Source organism: Acanthochromis polyacanthus, chromosome 7 (assembly GCF_021347895.1).
Source record: "Acanthochromis polyacanthus isolate Apoly-LR-REF ecotype Palm Island chromosome 7, KAUST_Apoly_ChrSc, whole genome shotgun sequence".
NCBI classification, from domain to species: domain Eukaryota; kingdom Metazoa; phylum Chordata; class Actinopteri; family Pomacentridae; genus Acanthochromis; species Acanthochromis polyacanthus.
In genome coordinates this window covers 14,545,704-14,568,919 of record NC_067119.1, presented here as the reverse complement: position 1 = coordinate 14,568,919, position 23,216 = coordinate 14,545,704, and the positions used below count along the sequence as shown (strand labels likewise).

The 23,216-nt window shown below is 38.8% G+C and overlaps 2 protein-coding genes across 3 annotated transcripts; one reads left to right on the top strand and one right to left on the bottom strand.

Moving 5' to 3' along the window:
• Nucleotides 1-1,374: 1,374 nt before the first annotated feature.
• LOC110961487 (ATP synthase subunit alpha, mitochondrial-like) lies at nt 1,375-6,074 on the top strand. Its single transcript, XM_022209128.2, has 11 exons — nt 1,375-1,530; nt 2,001-2,076; nt 2,707-2,876; nt 3,152-3,325; nt 3,739-3,905; nt 4,030-4,330; nt 4,472-4,696; nt 4,783-4,890; nt 4,979-5,123; nt 5,221-5,371; nt 5,468-6,074. Exons 1-11 carry the CDS (start codon nt 1,471-1,473, stop codon nt 5,544-5,546), a joined length of 1,656 nt encoding a protein of 551 aa, XP_022064820.1. The 5' UTR covers nt 1,375-1,470; the 3' UTR covers nt 5,547-6,074.
• Nucleotides 6,075-13,233: 7,159 nt separating this feature from the next.
• LOC110961486 (phospholipid phosphatase 1-like) lies at nt 13,234-19,789 on the bottom strand. 2 transcript variants are annotated; one of them, XM_022209126.2, is made up of 7 exons: nt 19,666-19,789; nt 19,317-19,497; nt 16,663-16,814; nt 16,258-16,538; nt 15,510-15,567; nt 15,045-15,221; nt 13,234-14,141 (listed from the first exon to the last, which is right to left on the bottom strand). In XM_022209126.2, the coding sequence occupies exons 2-7, from the start codon at nt 19,372-19,374 to the stop codon at nt 14,019-14,021; spliced, it is 849 nt and encodes a 282-aa protein (XP_022064818.2). In that variant the 5' UTR covers nt 19,375-19,497; nt 19,666-19,789; the 3' UTR covers nt 13,234-14,018. The 2 variants fall into 2 exon arrangements, with proteins under 2 accessions (XP_022064818.2, XP_022064819.1); XM_022209127.2 differs by having other exon boundaries at nt 19,317-19,561; nt 19,666-19,785.
• Nucleotides 19,790-23,216: the final 3,427 nt, after the last annotated feature.

Below are 23,216 nucleotides of genomic sequence, written 5' to 3'. Positions count from 1 at the left end.
TTAAAATCCATTATTTTCTCAATACAATTCAATACATAATATAATTCGGTCAGCTAATTTTATAGAAGCCAAACATTGTTTTCTAGGTTGGATTTGGTTTCGCTCATATTGACCTTCTACAAATATGCAACAGAACAATAATAGTTAATTTAGGGGCTGCACAGTGAGGTAGTGGTTAGCACTTTTGCCTTGCAGCAAGAAGATCCCTGGTTCAAATCCCGGGGTTGGCCTGGATGACCTGGCACAGTCCAAAAATATGCTGAGGTTAATTGGTTACTCTAAATTGTCCATAGGTGTGAATGTGAGAGTGATTGTGTGTCTGTACATGTAGCCCTGCGACAGACTGGGGACCTGTCCAGGGTGTCCCCTGCCTTCGCCCAAGTCAGCTGGGATAGGCTCCAGCACCCCCCACCCCCACCCCCACCCCCACCCCCGACCCTAGTGAGGATAAAGCGGTGTATAGAGAATGGATGGATAGTTAATTTATGCTCTTTATCTGGCAACATGGTTAGCACCAGGCATGGTCACATTGGAATAATATGTGAACACTCATACAGAATATGGGATGTGTTTGCTATTCTGCTTTCAGCTTGTCAAGGGCCTTTTGTCACAAAATGACAAATATTCATCACATTTCAGAAAACCCACAATCATCCTCATCAAAAAAGTGTCTGCAAAATAATACATAGTATTATGTATTATAATAATACAAGAGAATAAAGTTACTTTCATGAAGTTACCTGAACTTTAGTTTAATTTTAAATCAAGTAACACAGGAATTTCAGTTTTAATTACACATTATACACAACATTAAGCTCATGCAGTAACCAACATTATTATAACAACCCTACCCATCAAGGTTTATCTGATTAAGTAAATTCTAATTTTTTCTTTAGTTTGCAACCATGCATTCATTTAAGTGGTGGGGATATGTATGGCTAATAAAATAAGACTAAGAATTCTAAATTTTCCTTTTTTTAAAAAATCAAAGAATATGTAAAGTCTTAGTATATGAAATATTTAAACATTCAGGCTGCATATGTAGATGAACCTGTAACTGCAATGGAGAAATTCCATAAAATATACAAATCAAGCTGATAACCATAAACATAACAAAGAAGAGATATACCATCAATATATGGATAATACATGTACATATATGAACACAATATATGAATGCAGCCAATACATGAATATAATATAATATATGAATAGAGTCATCATCTTAAGTCTCCAGAATCCGTGCATTTTGAAAGGCTTTTATTCTACAGATGTAAAATAATGAGGTCAGGTTTGTTTTTGGTGTAAATATCCTCTCCGTGACGGCAGGGGGCAAAGCTGAGTGTTAACGCAGGAAATGTAACACGAGAGTCCCATAAAAAGAAGAAGAGTTCATTCAGCCATTACATTCACTTACAGGCAGGTCGGAGCCGCTAGTGGTGGAGGACAGGTCATTAGCAACCCGAGAAAATGCTATCCGTAAGAGTTGCAGCAGCTTTGGCCAGAAGCCTGCCCAGGAGGGCTGGATTTGTAAGTATTTTACTTAAACTATCTCCATCTAATGAGGACATCGCAGTAGGATTCTTTAATAGGTCTATGAACCTTGCGGGCGTGAAGGGTAACGTTAACGCCACAGGCCGCTAGCTAACTAGTCATTACGAACGCGGATTTAAACGCAACTAATCTGTTCTGATTCATAATTCGTGTCAGTTGTATCGAAATAGTTAAAATGCACTTGCTTGGCGAAGTTGCCCTTGTGAAATGACAGCCGTCGTCCTGCAGCGCTAAAGTTAGCACGCAAGCTAATGCTAGCGCCGAGCTAAAGGCTCATTCAGCCACGCTTTGAAGGTCAGAAAGCCTGACAGCGCATGTCGTCCCAGCTGCACAGCGGTGCAACGGCTTAGATTATAAAGTGCGCACTTTTATTTGTCGCAGCAGTATCTACAGTGAAACATTTGATTTGGAGTCAATGTTTAATTCAGTCCTGTCATTGAATTCAGGTGTCCAAGACTTTACCGGCCGCCTGCGTTGGGGTCAACCACCTCCACACACACAGACCATGGCTGCAGAAGACGGGTAAGGAAGCTAAAAACAACATGACAGAAGCCTTATCCTTCACACTGTAGATCAGCTCATTAAGGCTATTGATCAAGGTCACTGATTATATTGTGTTTCCAGAGTTTGCCTTTTATTTAAAATGCAAAACTGACAATTGCACATCTTGATCCGAAGTCACTGCAAGTTGCAGCTCCTTAAGTGTCCATGCATATAATTGCAAAGTCTAAATAAAAGTTTTCTTTGAACAGACAAAAAATATGACCTTTTGCATATACCCAACATTGCAATATTACAATGTCTATCTTTAGTTTGGTAAGAGTGTCACATTTGTGTTAGCTTTAACAATGCTTATCCTAAGTAGGTGGTGAATAATTTGCTCTAATGTGACTCCTATGACCTTTAGTATTCTTAAAATGTTTAGCAGCAGCAGCTTAGCCCAGGTAGAATCACTGAGGATGCTTGCAGTGTCATGTGTTCTATTTAAATATCACAATGTTTACATGGGGATCTTTTTTTCCTTAGTTTGACACTTTTTAGTTCATGAATTGGAGAATTTTCCTGTATCATTTGTAAATGAACATGAATGAATGAGGTGCTTGCACTGTGGTTAAACCAGCTTTTGTAACGTGCATTCCTTTTCTTTCATAGGCACAGCCGAGGTGTCCTCTATCCTGGAGGAGAAGATCATGGGAGCTGACACCTCTGCAGACCTGGAGGAGACTGGACGTGTGCTGTCCATTGGTGACGGTATTGCCAGAGTATATGGCTTGAGGAATGTCCAGGCAGAAGAGATGGTGGAATTTTCCTCTGGTCTCAAAGTATGTCCAAACGGATGCTATTGAACATAGAAGTTTGCTGTCCAGTCTTAGTTATGAAGACACTGATGTAAAACTGCACTGAATACAAATGTATTCTAATTATGTAAATGTTTCACATGTATAGTGCATTCAGGATTAGGTTATGTCATCTTAAATCCACTCCAAACTGTTGAACTTCCAACACATTCAGCTTCATATTTTTTTATACCTGCTTGTGCCAAAACAACCAGAATATTACAATCATTCGGCTAACAAGGTGTCATTTTGTCCTCCAGGGCATGTCTCTGAACTTGGAGCCCGACAACGTTGGTGTTGTGGTGTTCGGTAACGACAAGCTGATCAAGGAGGGTGACATCGTGAAGAGGACCGGGGCTATTGTGGATGTCCCTGTGGGTGAGGAGCTGCTCGGCCGTGTGGTGGACGCTCTGGGAAATGCCATCGATGGAAAGGTTATTTGAAACATTGTGATTTTAGTTGTATTATTTCAATCTAGGCAAAACTTGACTGTTTTGAGAGTTTTTCATTTTTCAGCAAATTGGTCAGCTTTGGAATTTTTTGAGTAGTTGAGTGTCTGTTAATCAGCATACAAGTACTGGTTTAAATTTGATCTAGTACCATCACAAAGAACATATGCCCTGCATCCACTCAGTAAGCATCTACTTCTATTATAGAATAGAGAACCTAAAAATTTACCTAATCTTACACATGCTATCTGATGTCTAGTTATCTGAATAGTTATAAAATAAAGCTTCAGCTGTTGATTTCTAAACTTATTTTATTTTTTATCATTATTCATCAGAATAGCATATTATATGAACCCCTTTTAACACATTTGCATCTAAATATTGTACTTCTTTCTTAGGGCCCCCTGGGCTCCAAGATCCGTAGGCGTGTGGGTCTGAAGGCCCCTGGTATCATCCCCCGTATCTCTGTGAGGGAGCCCATGCAGACTGGAATCAAGGCTGTGGACAGTCTGGTGCCCATTGGCAGAGGCCAGCGTGAGCTGATCATTGGTGACAGGCAGACTGGGTAATTATTGTTCCACAATAGAGAAATAGGGGTGTTCTGGTGGTTTGTGCTTCATTAAATTGAGGGGAATGTTGGATTCAGGGCACATTGTCGCGGTCCTTAATGTTCTAACATTTCTCTGCAGCAAAACTGCCATTGCCATTGACACAATCATCAACCAGAAGCGCTTCAACGATGGAACTGATGAGAAGAAGAAGCTCTACTGCATCTATGTCGCCATCGGTCAGAAGAGATCCACCGTGGCTCAGCTGGTGAAGAGGCTGACTGACGCTGATGCCATGAAGTACACCATCGTGGTCTCTGCCACTGCCTCTGATGCTGCTCCCCTGCAGTACCTGGCCCCCTACTCTGGCTGCTCCATGGGAGAGTACTTCAGAGACAACGGCAAGCACGCCCTGATCATCTATGATGATCTGTCCAAGCAGGTGAGGGATTTAGATGACCATTAAAACCAAAAACTGCCTCAAAATGTTGAAAAATCAATGCCATGCACTGATCTTGGTAAACAAATTGTAACAGTATTTTTAAATGGCACCTGATAAGCTTTTTATTTTCTCTCCCGTCAGGCTGTTGCCTACCGTCAGATGTCTCTGCTGCTGCGTCGTCCTCCTGGTCGTGAGGCCTACCCTGGTGATGTGTTCTACCTGCACTCCCGTCTGCTGGAGAGAGCTGCCAAGATGAACGACAACTTCGGTGGCGGTTCTCTCACTGCCCTCCCCGTCATTGAGACTCAGGCCGGTGACGTGTCTGCCTACATCCCCACCAACGTCATCTCCATCACTGACGGACAGGTTTGACTTCAGCCATTTGAAGTAATCAGCATCATCTTTACACAGCATTCTGTGTTACATTGACGACCTCCATCTGTCTGCTGCAGATCTTCTTGGAGACCGAGCTGTTCTACAAGGGTATCCGCCCAGCCATCAACGTGGGTCTGTCTGTGTCCAGAGTAGGTTCTGCTGCCCAGACCAAGGCCATGAAGCAGGTAACATCTGGCTTGGAGACGTGTTTTTAATTCAATAGGAGGCTACGTTTTTAGATGCATCTAACCTTTTCTTTTATCTACCTCATAGGTGGCCGGTACCATGAAGCTGGAGCTGGCTCAGTACCGTGAGGTGGCTGCTTTCGCCCAGTTTGGTTCTGACCTGGACGCTGCCACTCAGCAGCTCCTGAACAGAGGTGTCAGGCTCACTGAACTGCTGAAGCAGGGACAGTACTGTGAGTGTCAATTTCATTTCCAGTTTTTCTGTAGAAGGACCATAGAAACGCAAAGATGGTATTCTATGTCCTAAACTACCTGTCACTCCTCGTGCAGCTCCTATGGCCATTGAGGAGCAGGTAGCAGTCATCTACGCAGGTGTCAGAGGTCACTTGGACAAGATGGAGCCCAGCAAGATCACAAAGTTCGAGAACGCTTTCCTGCAACACGTCCTCAGCCAGCAGCAGGACCTGCTTGCTGCAATCAAGTAAGGGGAAAAAAAAAAAACAATGTCTGAATAAGTAATCATGGGTATTTACAGTTTTAAAAGGCTCAGTTTAATTTGACCTGTTTTCTGTTTCAGGGCTGACGGCATGATCTCAGAGGCATCAGATGCTAAACTGAAGCAGATTGTACTGAACTTCCTGTCCAGTTTCGAGTAAATGGATAGCACTTCTCATGATCTTCAGTGAGCTACCTGTCTGTGTCCCCGATACGCTTATATATGTGAACACACTGAAGGCCAAAACCTCCATGTACAGATTTCTCCAAATAAAATTTTACAGCCCTACTGTGTTGTAAAACTCTTCTGATTGTGCACATCTGTAAGTTTATTGTTCAGGTTGGTTCACCAGTGGCAGAAGAGTTAAAACCGAAAGCAAGAACAAAAACAATACTTCTTTGAACACATCACGTGTGTTTTTGAGTTCCTGTCTAACGTATAAAGATGTGACATCGCGCATACCACATTCATGAATTCTACCGTTTACTGTAATTAGTTGTTCATAGGAGCATTATATTAAACAGGGCAGACGAAAAAGTTTAGGACGACTTGGCAGTTCTGTTTTGCTCTTCACCGGTTCAGTGTGCAAAAGTCAAGTGTGAGCCCAGTTTCTCAGCTGTGGTTGGAATGATGGATTTAATGTTTGATACTACAGTAATAAATTAAGTGACACTGTCACAAACCAAAACCATTTTGTCCTGTCTTATGTCTGAGACCACAAAATATTATTATCCTTAAAAGTATCTAAATTCTATAATTCAAAGCATGTCTATGCACTTTATACATTTGAATAGATGAGTTATTTTTGTAAAAGATAATGCAACATTTTTCAGGTTGCAATTATTTACTTATCAATGACATACTTTAGTTATTAATAATTTTGTATTTGAAATGGAGGTAAAACAAAAGAGTGAATAGAAGCTCATCAAAATTTCCTAAATGTAAAACGGCAATTGCTTTTTTATTTCTTAAACTTTGACTTAATTATGTATTTATATACACTACCAGCCAAAGTTTGGACACAACTTCTCATTAAATACCATTTATTTGTATTTTCTACATTAAAGATTAACACTTTTTTGTTCACAACAATGTGTGTTCTTTTATAGTTCTGATGTCTTCAGTATTAATCTATGTACAAAATAAAAGCATTGAATGAGAAGGTTCGTATATTTTATACAAACGAAGCAAACCTTCACATTTAACAAACTGGGAAAAATAATTTTATTTTTACTTAAACACTGAAACTGATCTGATTTTTAAAAAAATGACCAAAGAAAAGAATTATTTTTTCACAACTGTTTCAGTGCTATTTCTCAACATGTAACTTTTAAACTGTAACTGATTGCCTGTTCTGTGCCGTTAGTGTATCATTCATGTCCAGTAGGTGGCCACAGATGCCTTAAATTAGACCGAGATAATAAATCTAGCTGAAGGTTCAACAGTAGCTCTGAGGTACTGACCCATTAACCTACAAAAGCTTGTTTTGACCTTTGGGCCCAGTTACAAGAAGAGCCAACAGCAGTAAGGTGTGTGCTGCTTTGACAACGTTTTCAATTTTGTCGATTTAAATGCACAAATGTTTTTCCATCACAGCATAGGAGGAGACTTAACTAAGCCCTTCTCTCCTGTTTTACTAAAGGTTTCCCTACTTTTATTTTCTCTTATTTGCAAAGTCACTGTAATAATTGAAACTGCCGAAATTATAAGACTGTCAAAATTGACGATTATTTCCACATTTACAGAGACAAATACAGTATAAATAAATAAAATAGTTTACATTTTGTTACATTAAAGAGTGATCTGATAATAAAAATGTACCAAACAATGATTATTGTATAAGAAATTTGAAGTTGTGTTAAAATAATAAACAATGGCTGCTAATGTGAACAGGAACATTTTCATTGCCTCCAGGCACCACCACGTACCACCAGTTATTATTGTCTCATCCAGGAGGGACGACGTGCACCATCCTTATCTGCCATATCACTGCCAAGTCCACTCTGCTTCACCTCCCCCTCATTTCTTATCTCCGATAGCCTATATTTTCTCTCCCTTTCTCTCGTGGTCTGTTATTTTGTTCCCCTTCCCTCTTTGTTTGTCTCCTCTCAAACAGGAACAAGACGAGACGGGTAAAGTTGTTGCAGTGGAGCACATTGTTCTCCCTGGATTTCTTCATCTGAGGTTTTAGTGTCTCATAGGTGGAGTTCCAAACCACTAAGGGTCTAATTTGCATAGAGTATTTCCCCATTTTCTGTTTGTTTGGTTAATAATGGGTTTTGTTCCTTTTGTATTTAGGTTCTCTTCACAGAAACCACACAGATCCCAGCATGAGGTTATTTGAGAAGCTGCAATATTATTAAAAATAAATGTATCAAACAAGATAATTATTTCTGTGACTATTTGTTGCAAGTTGTCATTACACACTGCGTTCTGAGTCTCTTGTTTCTCCAGCAGCATCAGCGCCTGGCAAGATAAAGTGAGGCATGTGACTGAGAGTGAATGGAGCTGCTTTCAATAAGGACTATTGTAGAGGTCAGCGTGACAACAAGAGAGAGCTCTGTGGAGCTACGGACAACATGATCGGTGAGAAGTGATGCCTTGACAAGACGAGCATTTTTTTAATGGCCAAATACACTTGAAATCGCCAATAATTTAGTGATTATTCTTTGTATTATATAGCAAAAAATAGTCTTTCTCTTGGGTTGTTGTTTTCATATGTGCTGCAATCTATCCAGAACATTTCAGCATTTAAAAACAACTACACCCTACACAGTATCACATGCATACTTCTGGTTTATTTACAGGGAAGCACCTATTCATGTGACTCTGAGATAAAAACTGTGACCTACATGTGAACAAAAAAGTGCTTCGGGATCAAATTTGTTCAGCCGGGTAGTCAATTCAATTCAATTCAATTCAATTTTATTTATATAGCATCAATTACAGTCAAATCGTCTCAAGACGCTTTACAGAACCCATATGCCTGATCCCCAGAGCAAGCCCAAAGGCGACAGTGGCAAGGAAAACACCCTTTTAACAGGGAAAAAACCTCGAGCAGAACCCGGCTCTATATAGTCAATAGAGAAACAATGGTAAGTTTCTCCAAAGGAATTTTAAAAAAGTATCAAATCAACACATTCCTAAAAATTCCCAGCTGAGGCATGAGGGACATAATTGTGAATACTGAGCGTGACAAATGAGAAGGAACTGAAAGTGGGAGTTTTACTGAGGACAGCAGACTGAAACTAAAGGATGTACGTAAAACAAAGCTCACAGATACTCAGGCAGCAGTCTGGAGCCTTTCTGTGATTCATAGACCCGATATAAAGTATGGCACAAGTGAGCACACCACTATGAAATCCATCCATGCATTATCTATACACCGCTCAATCCTCTTTAGGGTCATGGGTCGGCTGGAGTCTATCCCAGCTGACTTAGTTTGAAGGCAGGAGACACCCTGGACAGGTCGCCACTTTATCACAGGGTTCCATATACAGACAAATAAGCACACTCACATTCATTCCTACAGACAACTTAGTCATCAGTTAACCTCAGCATGTTTTTGACTGTGGGAGGAAGCTGAAGAACCCAGAGAAAACCTACAAATACACAGAGAGAACATGCAGAACCGGGGATCTTTTAGCTACAAAGTGAAAATGCTAACCACCAAGCCACTGGGGAACCTTCCCTGTGAAATCAGATTACTTAAATGTGAGCTTGTCTTTACAGAAAATGCATTATTTGTAAGCGCAACAGTGGATATTTGCTCATATATAAAAATTAAACCTATCAGTTTGCGATCATTGTATTGAAATTAAAAAGTCCCACAGTAGGAATGCAACAACAACAAAAAATTTAATACAGTTTTCATTGCTTTTTTATGACAGGCTCAATCCTCATTTGCATGGAGCAGTTAAGTGTTGAAATTTATGGAGGGATGTTCTGCCATTCATCAAGGAATATTTTTTTCAACTGCTCTTTGCTTTAAGGGTTGTGGTGCTCTACTTTACTCTTTAAGATACTCCTAAGATGTTCTACTGGACTCAAGCCAAGCAACGTACTTGGTCAGAACATACACACGTGGACAAAATTGTTGGTACCCCTCAGTTAAAGAAGGAAAAACCCACAATTCTCACTGAAATCACTTGAAACTCACAAAAGTAACAATAAATAAAAATTTATTGAAAATTAAATAATCAAAATCAGCCATCACTTTTGAATTGTTGATTAACATCATTATTTAAAAAACAAACTAATGAAATAGGGCTGGACAAAAATGATGGTACCCATAACTTAATATTTTGTTGCACAACCTTTTGAGGCAATCACTGCAATTAAACGATTTCTGTATTTGTCAATGAGCGTTCTGCAGCTGTCAACAGGTATTTTGGCCCACTCCTCATGAGCAAACAGCTCCAGTTGTCTCAGGTTTGATGGGTGTCTTCTCCAAATGGCATGTTTCAGCTCCTTCCACATATGTTCAATGGGATTCAGATCTGGGCTCATAGAAGGCCACTTTAGAATAGTCCAACGCTTTTCTCTCAGCCATTCTTGGGTGTTTTTGGCTGTGTGTTTTGGATCGTTGTCCTGTTGGAAGACCCATGACCTGCGACTGAGACCAAGCTTTCTGACACTAGGCAGCACATTTCTCTCCAGAATGCCTTGATAGTCTTCAGATTTCATCGTACCTTGCACACTTTCAAGACACCCTGTGCCAGATGCAGCAAAGCAGCCCCAAAACATTACTGAGCCTCCTCCATGTTTCACCGTAGGGACAGTGTTCTTTTCTTCGTATGCTTGGTTTTTGAGTCTATGAACATAGAGTTGATGTGCCTTACCAAAAAGCTCCAGTTTGGTCTCATCTGTCCAAAGGACATTCTCCCAGAAGCTTTGTGGCTTGTCAACATGCATTTTTGCAAATTCCAGTCTCGCTTTTTTATGAGTTTTTTCAGCAGTGGTGTCCTCCTTGGTCGTCTCGCATGAAGTCCACTTTGGCTCAAACAACGACGAATGGTGCGATCTGACACTGATGTACCTTGGCCTTGGAGTTCACCTTTAATTTCTTTGGAGGTTGCTCTGGGCTCTTTGGATACAATTCCAACGATCCGTCTCTTCAATTTGTCATCAATTTTCCTCTTGCGGCCACGTCCAGGGAGGTTGGCTACTGTCCCGTGGGTCTTGAACTTCTGAATAATATGAGCCACTGTTGTCACAGGAACTTCAAGCTGTTTAGAGATGGTCTTATAGCCTTTACCTTTAAGATGTTTGTCTATAATTTTTTTTTCCGAATGTCCTGGGACAATTCTCTCCTTCGCTTTCTGTTGTCCATGTTCAGTGTGGTACACACCTTTTCACCAAACAGCAGGGTGACTACTTGTCTCCCTTTAAATAGGCAGACTGACTGATTATGAGTTTGGAAACACCTGTGATGTCAATTAAATGACACACCTGAGTTAATCATGTCACTCTGGTCAAATAGTTTTCAATCTTTTATAGAGGTACCATCATTTTTGTCCAGGCCTGTTTCATTAGTTTGTTTTTTTAAATAATTATGTTAATCAACAATTCTAAAGTAATGGCTGTTTTTGATTATTTAATTTTCAATAAATTTTTATTTATTGTTACTTTTGTGAGTTTCAAGTGATTTCAGTGAGAATTGTGGGTTTTTCCTTCTTTAACTGAGGGGTACCAACAATTTTGTCCACGTGTGTAGTTTTGACTTTTTTCTGCTTCAGAAACTCTTGTGGGATTTTGTCAGTTTGGATTGTTATTATCCTGGAATGCTGTTCTTCTACTGAGCTGCTGCAGACTGGGAGTCACCTCACCAGCCAGTGTTTGGTATGTCTACTGGCAATCTATGAATGTGATCTCCCAAACACTTTGCACAGTCATGCAGTCCCAAATCATCGCACTCTCCCTGCTGTGTGTCACTGTCAGGACGATGCGTTCACCGTAGCCCTAATTTTCTTGACCTAATCTGACCAAAGAATGTGCTCTCAATATGTCAGGTGCCTTTTCATTTTCTTCAGGAAAGTTTTATCTTGGAATTTTGTACCTAACAGTAACAAAGCATGTATTTTTCTTGGACTGTGTTCATAGAGTTTGACATTATGCACTCTCCTTTATATCTGAGCTGTCACAGACACTGTCACTGATCACCCCTGTGCTAAGTCCTAAGTACTTGCCATCTCTCTGTTTTTCAGAGTTAGATAGTCCAAACAAGATGATCTATGCTGCCATTTTAGGATGACGGCTAATGCAGCTCTGATTACAGCTGCAACTGTGTTTTGACTGATTTTTGGTTGTTTTTCTTCCTCTATCCTTTTCCCTCGTTGTACAAAGTTTCACAATCAGATCTTTCAGTTCCTCTTGCAACTCTTCATCGTGTGGAGCCATGATGCAGACATACAGTTAAACAAAGCCCATCAGTCTAAAGCTGAAAACGTTCTAGTGTTCACACGTCATTTTAGAACTGTGTCTGTGCAGTTCAGCTGAATGAAAATTACAGATGTACTCACATTAGTTTAATTTTTATTGCCCTGAGTTTCTACTTTGGGACCTTTATTTTCAATATACCTTTCCTAAAGTGTTATGTTTTTGAACACTATATCTGTCAACTCAGAAATAATACAGCTGTTGAGAGAATATCAAATTCTGAATCATGTGACATTAGTTATATTATACCAGGCTCTGCTTACGTCTGTTGCACATGCTAAGTGCCAAGATTTAATAAGATGTCAAAATAATCTGGGTTTCCCTCTTGTAACTATTTTTTTAAAAATCGGAACAATATGACATGAACACAGCTTTATTGTTGACCTTTCATTTATCTAATTTTACTACAAACTCGTCTGAACTGTTCCAGGAATCCACTGTCTTTTTTTTGGATTCTATTATTGAATTTGTTGTCCAACATGTTTTTACAGTTACACAGTAAACAGGAGCAGCACAGCAGGAAGACGATTCTGGGTTCAAACCTGCCCCTGAGAATTTTCACTGCAAAGATAAGCTGGGTAGGTTCATTTGTGATTGTAAATTGACTGTAATTGTAAGCGTGCATGGTTGTTTGTCTCTTTCTGTTGGGATGTGTGACGGGCTGAAGAGCTGTCCAGGGCGTGGATCCAAACCCCACAGCCTTCAACAGGATTAAGTAGTTATAACTAATGGATGTAAAGTATACTTTTCCTGTCATTAGCCTTTGTTGGGATGCATTTAATTTATTGCAGAACTCTGCGTAATGAGTGAAGCAGGATCATAATTGCCCTGAAAGCACAACTAACGGCTTAATGTTCATATTCATGCCATAATTCAACTCCAAACATTCAGGGCCACAAACCAAACAACTACAGTTATACATTTAAGATGATATTAGCGTGGTCTTTTGCTGCTACTGAGTACTAAACCACTCCTCAGCGTACAGATAATTCTCTTAGTGTAACAGGATTTCAACTCTAATGCACATCCTCTATCTTCAACAATCTGCAGCCAAGAGTGAAGAACATGTGACTGTCTGAATGTAAGCATACTCAGTGCTGTCTTTATCCATGATACCACTTTGAAAGCAAACATGGTCAGTGATAAAAGAAGTGGTTTCTGTGGTCGGCCCACACAGAGAGCGAATCTCTGCCCAAAGCCACGTTTTATTTGCAAGAACCTTTGTTTCAGTGCCGCGTTTCTGAGACTTTCTGAGTTACAGTCTGTCAGATTTCTCTTATTTGATGCCTAAGATTACTCTGCAGTCTATTTACTGAAAAAAGAGTTATGTCTTTCTATAAAATCGGCAACATTCAGTTTCATTATATCGGCCTTGTGTATTTTCCACATAAAAAAACACACATGAATCATTTCCTTCTTCGTATCAAAGTAGCAAAATGGCATTCTCTTTATTTGTCTCTTTTCACTGTTCAAAGCGTCTGTATGGACAAAAACATGAGGAACTTTATACAAACTATTTAAAAAAAAACAAAAGAAAAACCAATTATTTCTCTTTCCAAAATTATATCAGGGAGGTGAAACAACAGCAGGTAGCAGCACAAATCTAAGGCAAAAATGAACATAAAATATATTATTTCTGAGTCCAGTCTCCATTTTAAGGACAGCCCCGGTTTTCTTATTCACAGGTACCCGGCCTCTATAAGCCTGCTTGCAGTACGCACACAGACGCTCATTATATTCTGGGCAAAAAGAATTTCATTCATTCATGATGGCAGCAACAGACCAATATACACTAGTAACCACATTTCCAACAAGCCAACACTGTAAAAAAAAAGAAAAAAAAAAAAAGGCGCAACTTTTCCAAACCCAACATGCTGTATTTTGTTTTTTCCCTCCAGAATAAACTGTATTATATTGGACTTGACCAAAACTCGGCAGAAACCTCTTCTTCTGCTTCTCTATATCTCAGTGAAGTGCAAGTAATGTCTTGTGTAGTGCACTTTTCTTCTTGTAATCGAGTTCACTGACCACACCAGGTAGCAGCTAAAACGTGCAGGCTGCAGTGACGACCGTGTTGCATACAAACAGCCAGCAGTTAATGTAAGAGTCGCACTTCACTGATGTGTTTTAGGCCCTCTGTGACTATTTTTAAGGGATAGAGGCGATGCTCAGCATAGTCTGTGAAGCCTCAGGTTCATTCAGTGCTGCCATAGTGATTCCCATTGGAAGGGTTTTCCTGTAAACTGGTGTGTGACTCTTCTTCCTGTGACACCACCGGCTCCACCGGTTGTGCAAAGAAGTTGGAGACACAGAACGCCTGCAGAAAACAGAAACAAAATGTAAAAGACATGCTGCTGCAATGAAGATGGATAAAAACATTATGAGAACGTGCAGTTCTGTGCAAAATTCCTTGTTTATATCTACATTTAGAATAGAATAGAATAGAATAGAATAGAATAGAATAGAATAGAATAGAATAGAATAGAATAGATTATTTGTCATTGTAGTAAAGAACAGTGAAGTGCACCAAGTCAGAGGTATAAGGGTAAATAAATAAACCTCCTTACCTAACTATAAAAAGATTATTGACAAAGAGAAGGAAGGATTGTAAAAATGAAAATAAAAACACAACACACCACGCCTACATGACATTTGATACTTCACATTTCAGGTGTTGGCAATATTAAGCACAGTTATGGCTTAACATTTATCTGATTTGACTTTACTGATTTTCTGGTGTCTGTCATTAGAAACTGTTTTGAAATTCTTGCAGTGACCCAAAGTTTTCCACAGATACCAATGCGTCTGATTTAGGGGACACCAACAAGCAGGATATCTGATGTATTTGCATTTGATTTAAGGTGAAGCCACTAAAATATGAAATTTTGGTTTGAATATTTCACTGTATAAATACACAGATGAGCTACAACATCATGATTAATGACAGGTGAACTTAATAATATTGATCATTTTGTTATCATGCAATGTTCTGCTGGGAAACCTTGAGTCCTGACATTCATGTGGATATTTGACATGTACCATCCACCTAAACATTGCAGGTCGAACTGTTTCATCCATCAGAAATGCTACAACTACTGAGCAGCCTTTGTGGAGTACTGCGTTCTCTGAGGGCTTTTCTTGTTTGCATATTGTGACAATAGCGCTTTTAAAAATGCATGATGTCTTGCATAGTCATGACACTCCTTTAGATGAAACTTACTGTGAGAACAGCCACTAAGCCCCCCTGCAGGAGGCCAGCCAGCACATCACTCCAGTGGTGTTTGTAGTCAGACACTCTGGACAGACCAACATACACTGCAGTCGCAATCAGGAAGAACTGGATGGTGGGGCGCAGAAGCCTCGACCACTCAGACTTTAGTCTCGCTTGAATGTACAGCTGCAGAAGTCAGACGGAGAAAATGAATAAATACTAGGAACAAAAAATGCTGTAGGATCACACCAAAGCATACAGATTACATTATCAGGGCCAATATTTACAGTACAGATGTTGCTGAAAGGATTTATGTCGTTTATATTATGTAAACTTTTTGACAATAATGTGAAAAAGTTACACGTAAAGTTGGACGCACTAAAATATAACACTAGCTACATGAGGTAAAGCAGAAAAAGCAAAGATATGAACTCAAATGAAAGCATAAACAGTTTTTGAAGCATTTGTACTTACGGCAAGGAACAGCATGCAGTACATAGAGAAAGATGAATGACCAGACAAAAAGGAGAGTCTACGAAAGACAAACAAGATACTGAGTTACATTCAGCCTAATCAAGTTACTTTTATCATAAACAACAGCACATTTTTGATATATAAAGAAGGAAGCATGGTGTATAGTTAGAGGTAAATTAAAGAGGGATTACACTAATTTAAAAAAAATAAAACTTGTCCTCAGATTCATCTTTGTTTGAGCTTTTTGACAGAAACCCTAAACTGGGGGCCTCTACTACATATTCTATTAACATTTTATAGTTAATTTAGGTTTATATAGTATTTGGTAAGCTTTTTTTTTATTTATTTTTCTTGACTCATTTATAAAACAGATGTGGAGTACATGGTTACTCATTTACAGGGCTGAGTAATGATCAATAAAGGGTATGCTGTCATGTGCAGGATTTCCCAGCTTGAGCAATGCTACAGAATATAGAAACCTGGATATGTCAGCATACAGCACTGACTTTAGTCTGTTTCACCCAAATGCCTAAATTTAACGAAGCTTCACTACTAAGACTCATTATAATATCACTTTAAAGATTGCCAGCTTGAAAGTAAAAGATTGTTTTGCTGCATTAGATTCTGATTTCTTATAATCAAACACGTTGCCACTGCAGCTGTTACACAACACTTCTAACATCATGATTTAGTCAAAGGAAGTGAAATAAGTTGGGAATCTTAGGAGCAACTCATGTATTGCATTTACCTTGACTCATCTATGTCAAACTTGTCTCCAGTGCAGGTGAAATTCGTGATGTATCCACCAGCTTTGCAGTTGATTCGATCCCACACTGGTTTGCATACAGCCAGGAAGTTTGGCCGCAGGCGACCGATGGAGTACTTGGCTATGTCGGTCAGAGACTGATTAGCAGCCATTCCAAATAAGTAACTCCCCAGTGCTTTGTAGATGCATGAAACATACTTGGTCCCCAAAGACTGGTTCTTGATGCGGGACATGTAAACAGAAAGGCACTCGCCACAGACGATCTGAGACAGAAAAGGTCAAACAAGATGTGAGAAAACAATGACAAATCCAGGTTGGCAGACAAAGCAGTTATACTTCTTCCTGTGGTGACATTTAAATGCCAGGAGGAGAGGACTGTTGACTTACTACGATCACTGTGAAGGGGATCATGACTCCTCCCAGCAGCTCGTGGGATATGGTGTCCTCTTTGGAGGGGTATCTGATGGAGTCATCATTACAGAAGAAACCCCGTTTGAAAGGGTTATGTAGAGAGGTGAGGGTGACAAATGGAAGTCCGACTGTGAAAATGCAGCAAAAAAAACAGATGAAGACAATTATAGATTCCACCTTTTTCCCAGATTGCAGCTTCTGATGTCCTAAAATAATTGTACAAGCAGCTAAATACTCAGACTGATGAGCCACTGCTACTGTTGTAAAATGCCTGAAATGTCAGTCACAGGAAACATCAGATGTATTGGCATGACGCAGGTTTTTTCCCTCCTAAAGAAGAAGTTTTCTAAATTTTCAAGTGTGGGTTTCCCCCTCTGTGCTGCCACAAGGGCGTTGCGTAGCACAATGATGAAGTTAAATGCTTGAGGCCTTCAATTACGGCGTAACAATAACTGCAAAAACAAGTATGATGACCTAGAGAGATGTGGAGTCGTTGTACAATCATGCATCTGGTATTTAGATCCAGCTCTAGATAATAGGACAGTGAAGGTAGGACTGGGCGAGGAGATTCATCATGAGGTTAATATGTAACAGAGACATAACCAGAACACATAAAACATGCTCCGGCTTGCTTTTTTTTCCATGTTTTTTCTTCCTCTCGCCTCTCACTCTGTTTTATTTGCATCTGAATGAAAAAAGGCTGTTGGCTAAACTGGAGACGGTAATGCAACACCAGGCAGTCTTCCAAATCCCATCACTGATATCGATGCCTTTAGGATAAATGAGTTATCATACAGTCACTGCAGGGCGGATTACAATAATGGGTACGGTTTGAAACTGATTAAAATGAAACTAGGTATTCATGACATCAGTGGATTATTCTGGACTATTCATGTAGCAAAGCTTTAAAGTCACTTCCAGATTTAACGGAGTCTGTCTCGCACCTTAAGAGGAGACATCAAGAAAAAGAGAAGCACAACAAGAGCAGCTTTATTTACTCTTTCTTTCCTCTTTGAAGTCATCAGGCTGATAAGCTGCCACAATTTCCATATGTTACTGATCTATAATATTTACTTTCTGATGACGTTAAGTGCAGATGTTTAGTTGCTGAGTTTGCATTGTCTGTATTGGTGTCGTCAGATCCTCTTTATATTTCAGTTGTGTCGCTCGCTATAAGTGTTGTGCAATATATGGTCGTAATACAAACCACTGTTTGACCAAAAGCTGAAGAAATTCAACCGAAACGTGACAATGTCGGTTTACGCAACCAGGCAGAGACAAATTTAGGCAGATAACACAATGGAATGATTATATGTAAAAGCCTGTCTCCAAAAAATATCACCCAAAAAGTTGAAAGCTGATTTGAAAAGGCGAGTAACGTGACACCTTAGTGCAGAACAGAAGAAAACTTTCATATAACTTCATTCAAGCAGCATTTTTTGGCTTGAATCGGTCAGTTCCTAAAACATATCAGACTTTGTCAGTGACATCATGCTTCAAACAACCTTTACCAAAACTGAGACGAGTAAACAAACGGCTGATAATATTCCCAGAGAGCAAACTAGATGCAAACGTCATTGAACAAATATGTAAACAAGCGGGAAAAACCAGTCATAAGCAAATGTGATATGCATATAATGAGGTGCAACAAGGAAAAGGCCTCACTGAGATTATTAAGCACATTTACTCCCCTACTATCCTCCTACTGTAACACTTTTTCTTTTTACTTGTACCTCACTTGAGTATTACTTTTGATATTTCAGGATACTTCACACTCCTGCATGCAATTTTATTCCCAACAGTTATTTGAAGGGTGTAATTATATACTTTGCACATTAATATAAATGTAAACACACAGGTAAATCCACTTCAACAAAACACAGCAGTAAAATGTTCCTTAAGCACTCATCTCTCAGCAATAAAGACCCAATAGTAGGACATAGAATAAGATAAGTTTGTAAAAAATACTTTTCTTTTGTGATTTTTTAAAGAAAGCAGCACTTTAACTTGCATTAGAGTGTTTTTGCACAGTGATATTTCTTCTGAAATAGGAAATCAGGAAGTTGATGCCAGCTTCAGAAAAACATGTCTGGTGTGTCAACAGCACAGACAGCCACAAAACTCTGATTAAGCAACAAGGTCAGATTAACCACAGGACTTCAGAGATTTCTGGACTTGTCCTTATCTAACAACAGGACAAAAATCCAACTGCACAGTTTACTTCAAAGTTTACTTCTTTAAAGATGGGGTTTTTTTAATGTCAAAAAAGCTCTTTTCCAGCAGGATCACTGCAGTATTGTCAGATAGACTGGGCAGAGCTGCTGCGTGCCTCTGTGCTGTGATTACATTCCAAACAGTGAGCTAAAAATACAGCTTTGCTTGGGGAAAAAAAACGCACAGGGTGTGACTGTGTTGCTCCCTTTTCCATTTTCCTGCCAGGTTCCCCTAAAATCCTTCAACCTTCCTATGAGTATTTACATGCAGATCATTTGAATGGATTTGCTTTAAGTTTGCACAACACGGTGTTTTTTCTTTTTACTGCCTTTAAATCCTGTTTCATGCCAAAGAAACCTACAGAGCTGTGATACACAAACGGATTAGAAAGTCCGGTGAGGTGAGGATTTACATACCGAGGATAACGCAGGTAGCGTCCAGCAGGATGAGTGGGATCCCGGAGACTTCAAACATGTTGCGTCTCCTTTTCTTCTCTGTCTGGCGTCTGTTTTTGTTAAAAATCCCCCGTTCTGATTGTTCCAGCTGCTCTGACTTTTAGAAGAGACGAGACGCAGCTTTTCTGCCGCACATATCTCTCTATTCCAGTAAACAACCAAAACACACCAGTGTCATTCTCCTGGGACTGTCATAGCACCTAAACCTAAGAAAAAGGTAAAAACAACAAAGCTATTCTAGGTGAAAAACACTCCACTAAAGGCTAAATCTAATCTAAAAACACCACCACACACGTAGACAGCGTCTCACCCGGTCGACTGCTCACAAACCATCATAACTCAGCGGGATTTCTTCAGCTCATAATACCGTCCTGTCCTCACATGAGACATGACCGGTGACACCAGCTCCTCTCCCGTTGTGATTAATGCTGCCTTCAGGGCGGCCCGGAAAAAAGAGATGCACGAACATACGTGACGCTCAGAGGGTCAATATGAAACTGGATCTTTTAACTGCGTCACTTCAAAAGTCTATTATTAATTATATTGTAGGGTCATAACCTTAATATTACATTTAGTCAGATAAATTTGTATCATGTAATACTGCAAGACTTTAACCTTACCATTTCATTTTGCATTGCAAATTTGTACTCTATTGTAGGCTTTTAATCATATGTCATTTCAGTCAGGTAAATTTGCAATATTCGAGAGGCTAAACTTCTATTTTTTTTAAAATTCAGTAAGGTAAAGTTGTGTTTTGTTTTACACTATCACAGGTTTTCATTTTATTATTTATATTAGTAATTAATATTTTTATGTCAAAGTCCACTGTAAAAAGCTTTTTTAGAAGTGAATACACAAGTAATAATAATTACAGTATTTTATTTACTCTCAGGAGAAAATGTATGGATGCATTCATGGTTTGAACAAAACAAACAGTCAAACAAACAAACAAGCAAAAATATTTAAAATGACCAAAACCCAGTGAAAATTGTCTCATAATTTATATAATTAAATTGCCTGACTTTTTCAGGGTTCTGGGGTCAGTTTAAGAGCTTCTTAGGATGTAAAACTTCCATCCAAGGCTTTCATTCGACTACATTATGAATAATATAATAGGATTTGTTTAGGTTGATTTGTTTGTTCATTTTTTTTTGCCAACTTGCACCAAAGTAAAAATATTTTTGAAAATTAACCACAGGTCTCTTCATTTGTTGTTGCAATCGTGTTAAAAGCTCTTGAAAGTAGACATTCTTTTACTGTTTGTAAAAGTAAAAACATTGCTCTTCTATGTAAGGTCTTTTATTCCAGAACATTAGATATATTAGATAGGCCTAGTAGATATTAAAAACGCTTTTTCTTTTTCCACAGCCTCATAGTGGGATGTCTATGAACTCTTTTCTGATCAGTAAAGTAGCTTACCAAGTAACAAGCAAAGCATATTTTATTCATTTATTGTAAGCTGCTGTAGTTAGATAAGCTATCATTAGGAAATTGATGACGTTCTCAGTGCTTTTTGCCAACAGATTTGGTGTGATCATTATTAGTTATTTATTCTGGTTGTTATGAGTGTCTGAAATTCTCTTTGTCTCGGCTATAAGTTGAATTTCCGAGGGGCATTGGAAGGCATCACGGGACAGGGAAGTGGTAGTGGGAGCTTCGGGCCTATCGCGAGGCTGCAGTGACGCTACGACAGCCGTCTGCCGATGCGGAGCTGCTCCTCCCTCCTCTGAGTGCTACCGCAGAGGTAATGAGGTTTCAGCATCTCTATTAATAGAAAGAGTCTCCTGATCAGAGCAAACATTGATTAGATGTGCAGGATTCACCAGAAGGTTTCTTTAAGGTGTTCAACTGGTTAAATCAGGCAAAACTTTGAAATGTCACACTGCTACTCATCCAAGGGACTGATGCTACATTTGATCTAATAATTCTAGATTTAATAGTATGTTATTATTCTGATTATTATTTGATGATATAATATTATGTTATTGTTAGGCATTATAGTTTAAGAACTATTCCATAATGGAAGTTAATGCTAAAATCTTCAATTGAAAATGCTCCATTACAAGTCCTGCATTCAAACTTCAACCTCAAAAAAGTGCAGAAGTTGGGTAGCTTAAGTATTGTGTTATTGTGATGCGTATAAGCAGTACTTTAAAGATCCCACATGGTAAAAATAGCTTTCTGTGCCATAAGAATGTGGAAGTATAAAATAAAAGCTGTAAAAATATCCCTGAGTCACACAACAGGGCTACATGGAGACTCTTAACACTGAGGGATTTTCAGAGACAGTGGAAACTTTAAGACCTAATTACAAGCAATGATAAGGTCTGGGCAGGTTACTGTGTTTTAACTTAGTCAGTGTTAAATCTGCTTCTCTCCTGCTCTCTGAGCTTACATATACCAGATTTTAATACAGCCAAATTCCCAATGAAGTTGTTCTCATTCACATATTTTCTGTCTCTGTTGTCAGACCACAGAATGAATATGAAATAGAGGCTGATACGCAGCCCATCGAGATCACATGTTAACTAGCAGTCCCCTATAACCATCTCCAAGCTCCTGCTCTGAACGGCTTAAATACTGATTTCATAGCCATAATATTGTCTGACAATCTCACCATACACAACTTAAAAACAACTGCTGTGCCATATAAGAGAACTGCTGAGGAAGAAAGTTAAAAAGCAATAAAAAAGTCGTGGTCCGACACATTTATTGACATCTGCCAATCCATCACAGAGAGAGTCTTCTTCCTGAAGGAGGCAGTAACAAAACTTAAACAGACACTGAAAACAGCCCTTTAGAGCAGCACTAAAAAATGGTAAAATTTGCTATTTTTGCAGTGTTTCGACATGTTATTTGTAGCTATATGTAAGTTTTTCATGAATTTATTTTAAAGGGGCACAACATGAGATCATTAATTATGTGACGGTTGTCGAGCTCACAGTTTTTTGCATCTTGCCAGATTGTCTTTCCTTGTGAAAGTACTACATATTTCATATTTTATAATAACATTTTAAGTATCTTAATAAGAACTGCAACTTCCAGAACGTTCAGTGACGTGCTGAAGTGAAAAGCAGCAAAAAACAAAAGTACAGTGAGGGATTTTAATCAGTACAATTAAAATAAAATCATAAATAAGTAAATCTATGCACATATTTTGCTCTTGAGTACAACTTTGAGGTGCTTGTTTTTTTACGTAACAGTTACCATGCTACTGCAACACATTGTAATATTGTGCTTAACGGATTAAAATTTCACAAACGAAACCTAAATAATCTAGTGCAATATGATGTGTTGCTATAGATGAAACCACATATTTACCCCCACCCTGACTAACTACAGCAGTAAAATTCTGTTTATACACTGATGCATCGGGAATATTACTCTTATAATTTAATGTATAATAAGCTAGCACACATTAGCTTGACTCACAAAGTCTATTATACTAATAATGTTCACATCACTGAGCTGAAGTTAAGTTGTTCTAATGACATATTTTCATACTGTGCAGTACCCAATGTTATGAAAGGATAAGAATATTTTACTTCTGATTGTCTCAAAACTGTGCAGCACAGTACTTGACCACCTCTTGTAAATTCAAAAGAATATATAAATGAGTTTACAGGAACATCAAAATTATAGAGTTATTTCCTCTGCACTCCCTAATTTCATTTTCCTTAAAATGATAACAAAACAAAACAAATGGACTTTTTAAAATCTTTTTTTTTTTTTTTTTTTTGCAAATTCTTGTTGCTCTTTGTGACATGAGGGAGCCTGTAATACACTAACTGACTGGTGAAATCCAAACTCCATCTATTTTGACTTTTCAAACAACTCAAAACATCTTTAACTGGTGCACAG

Bases quoted from the DNA above. Each gene is read 5' to 3' on its own strand.
- LOC110961487 (XM_022209128.2), top strand. From the start codon at position 1,471: ATGCTATCCGTAAGAGTTGCAGCAGCTTTGGCCAGAAGCCTGCCCAGG. The intron at 2,077-2,706 runs GTAAGGAAGCTA...TTTCTTTCATAG, and splicing joins ACCATGGCTGCAGAAGACGG to GCACAGCCGAGGTGTCCTCT. The intron at 4,331-4,471 runs GTGAGGGATTTA...CTCTCCCGTCAG, and splicing joins ATGATGATCTGTCCAAGCAG to GCTGTTGCCTACCGTCAGAT.
- LOC110961486 (XM_022209126.2), bottom strand. From the start codon at position 19,374: ATGTTTGAAGTCTCCGGGATCCCACTCATCCTGCTGGACGCTACCTGC. The intron at 15,568-16,257 runs GTAAATGCAATA...TGTCTTTCGTAG, and splicing joins TTTGACATAGATGAGTCAAG to ACTCTCCTTTTTGTCTGGTC. The intron at 14,142-15,044 runs GTAAGTTTCATC...TGTTTTCTGCAG, and splicing joins GCTTAGTGGCTGTTCTCACA to GCGTTCTGTGTCTCCAACTT.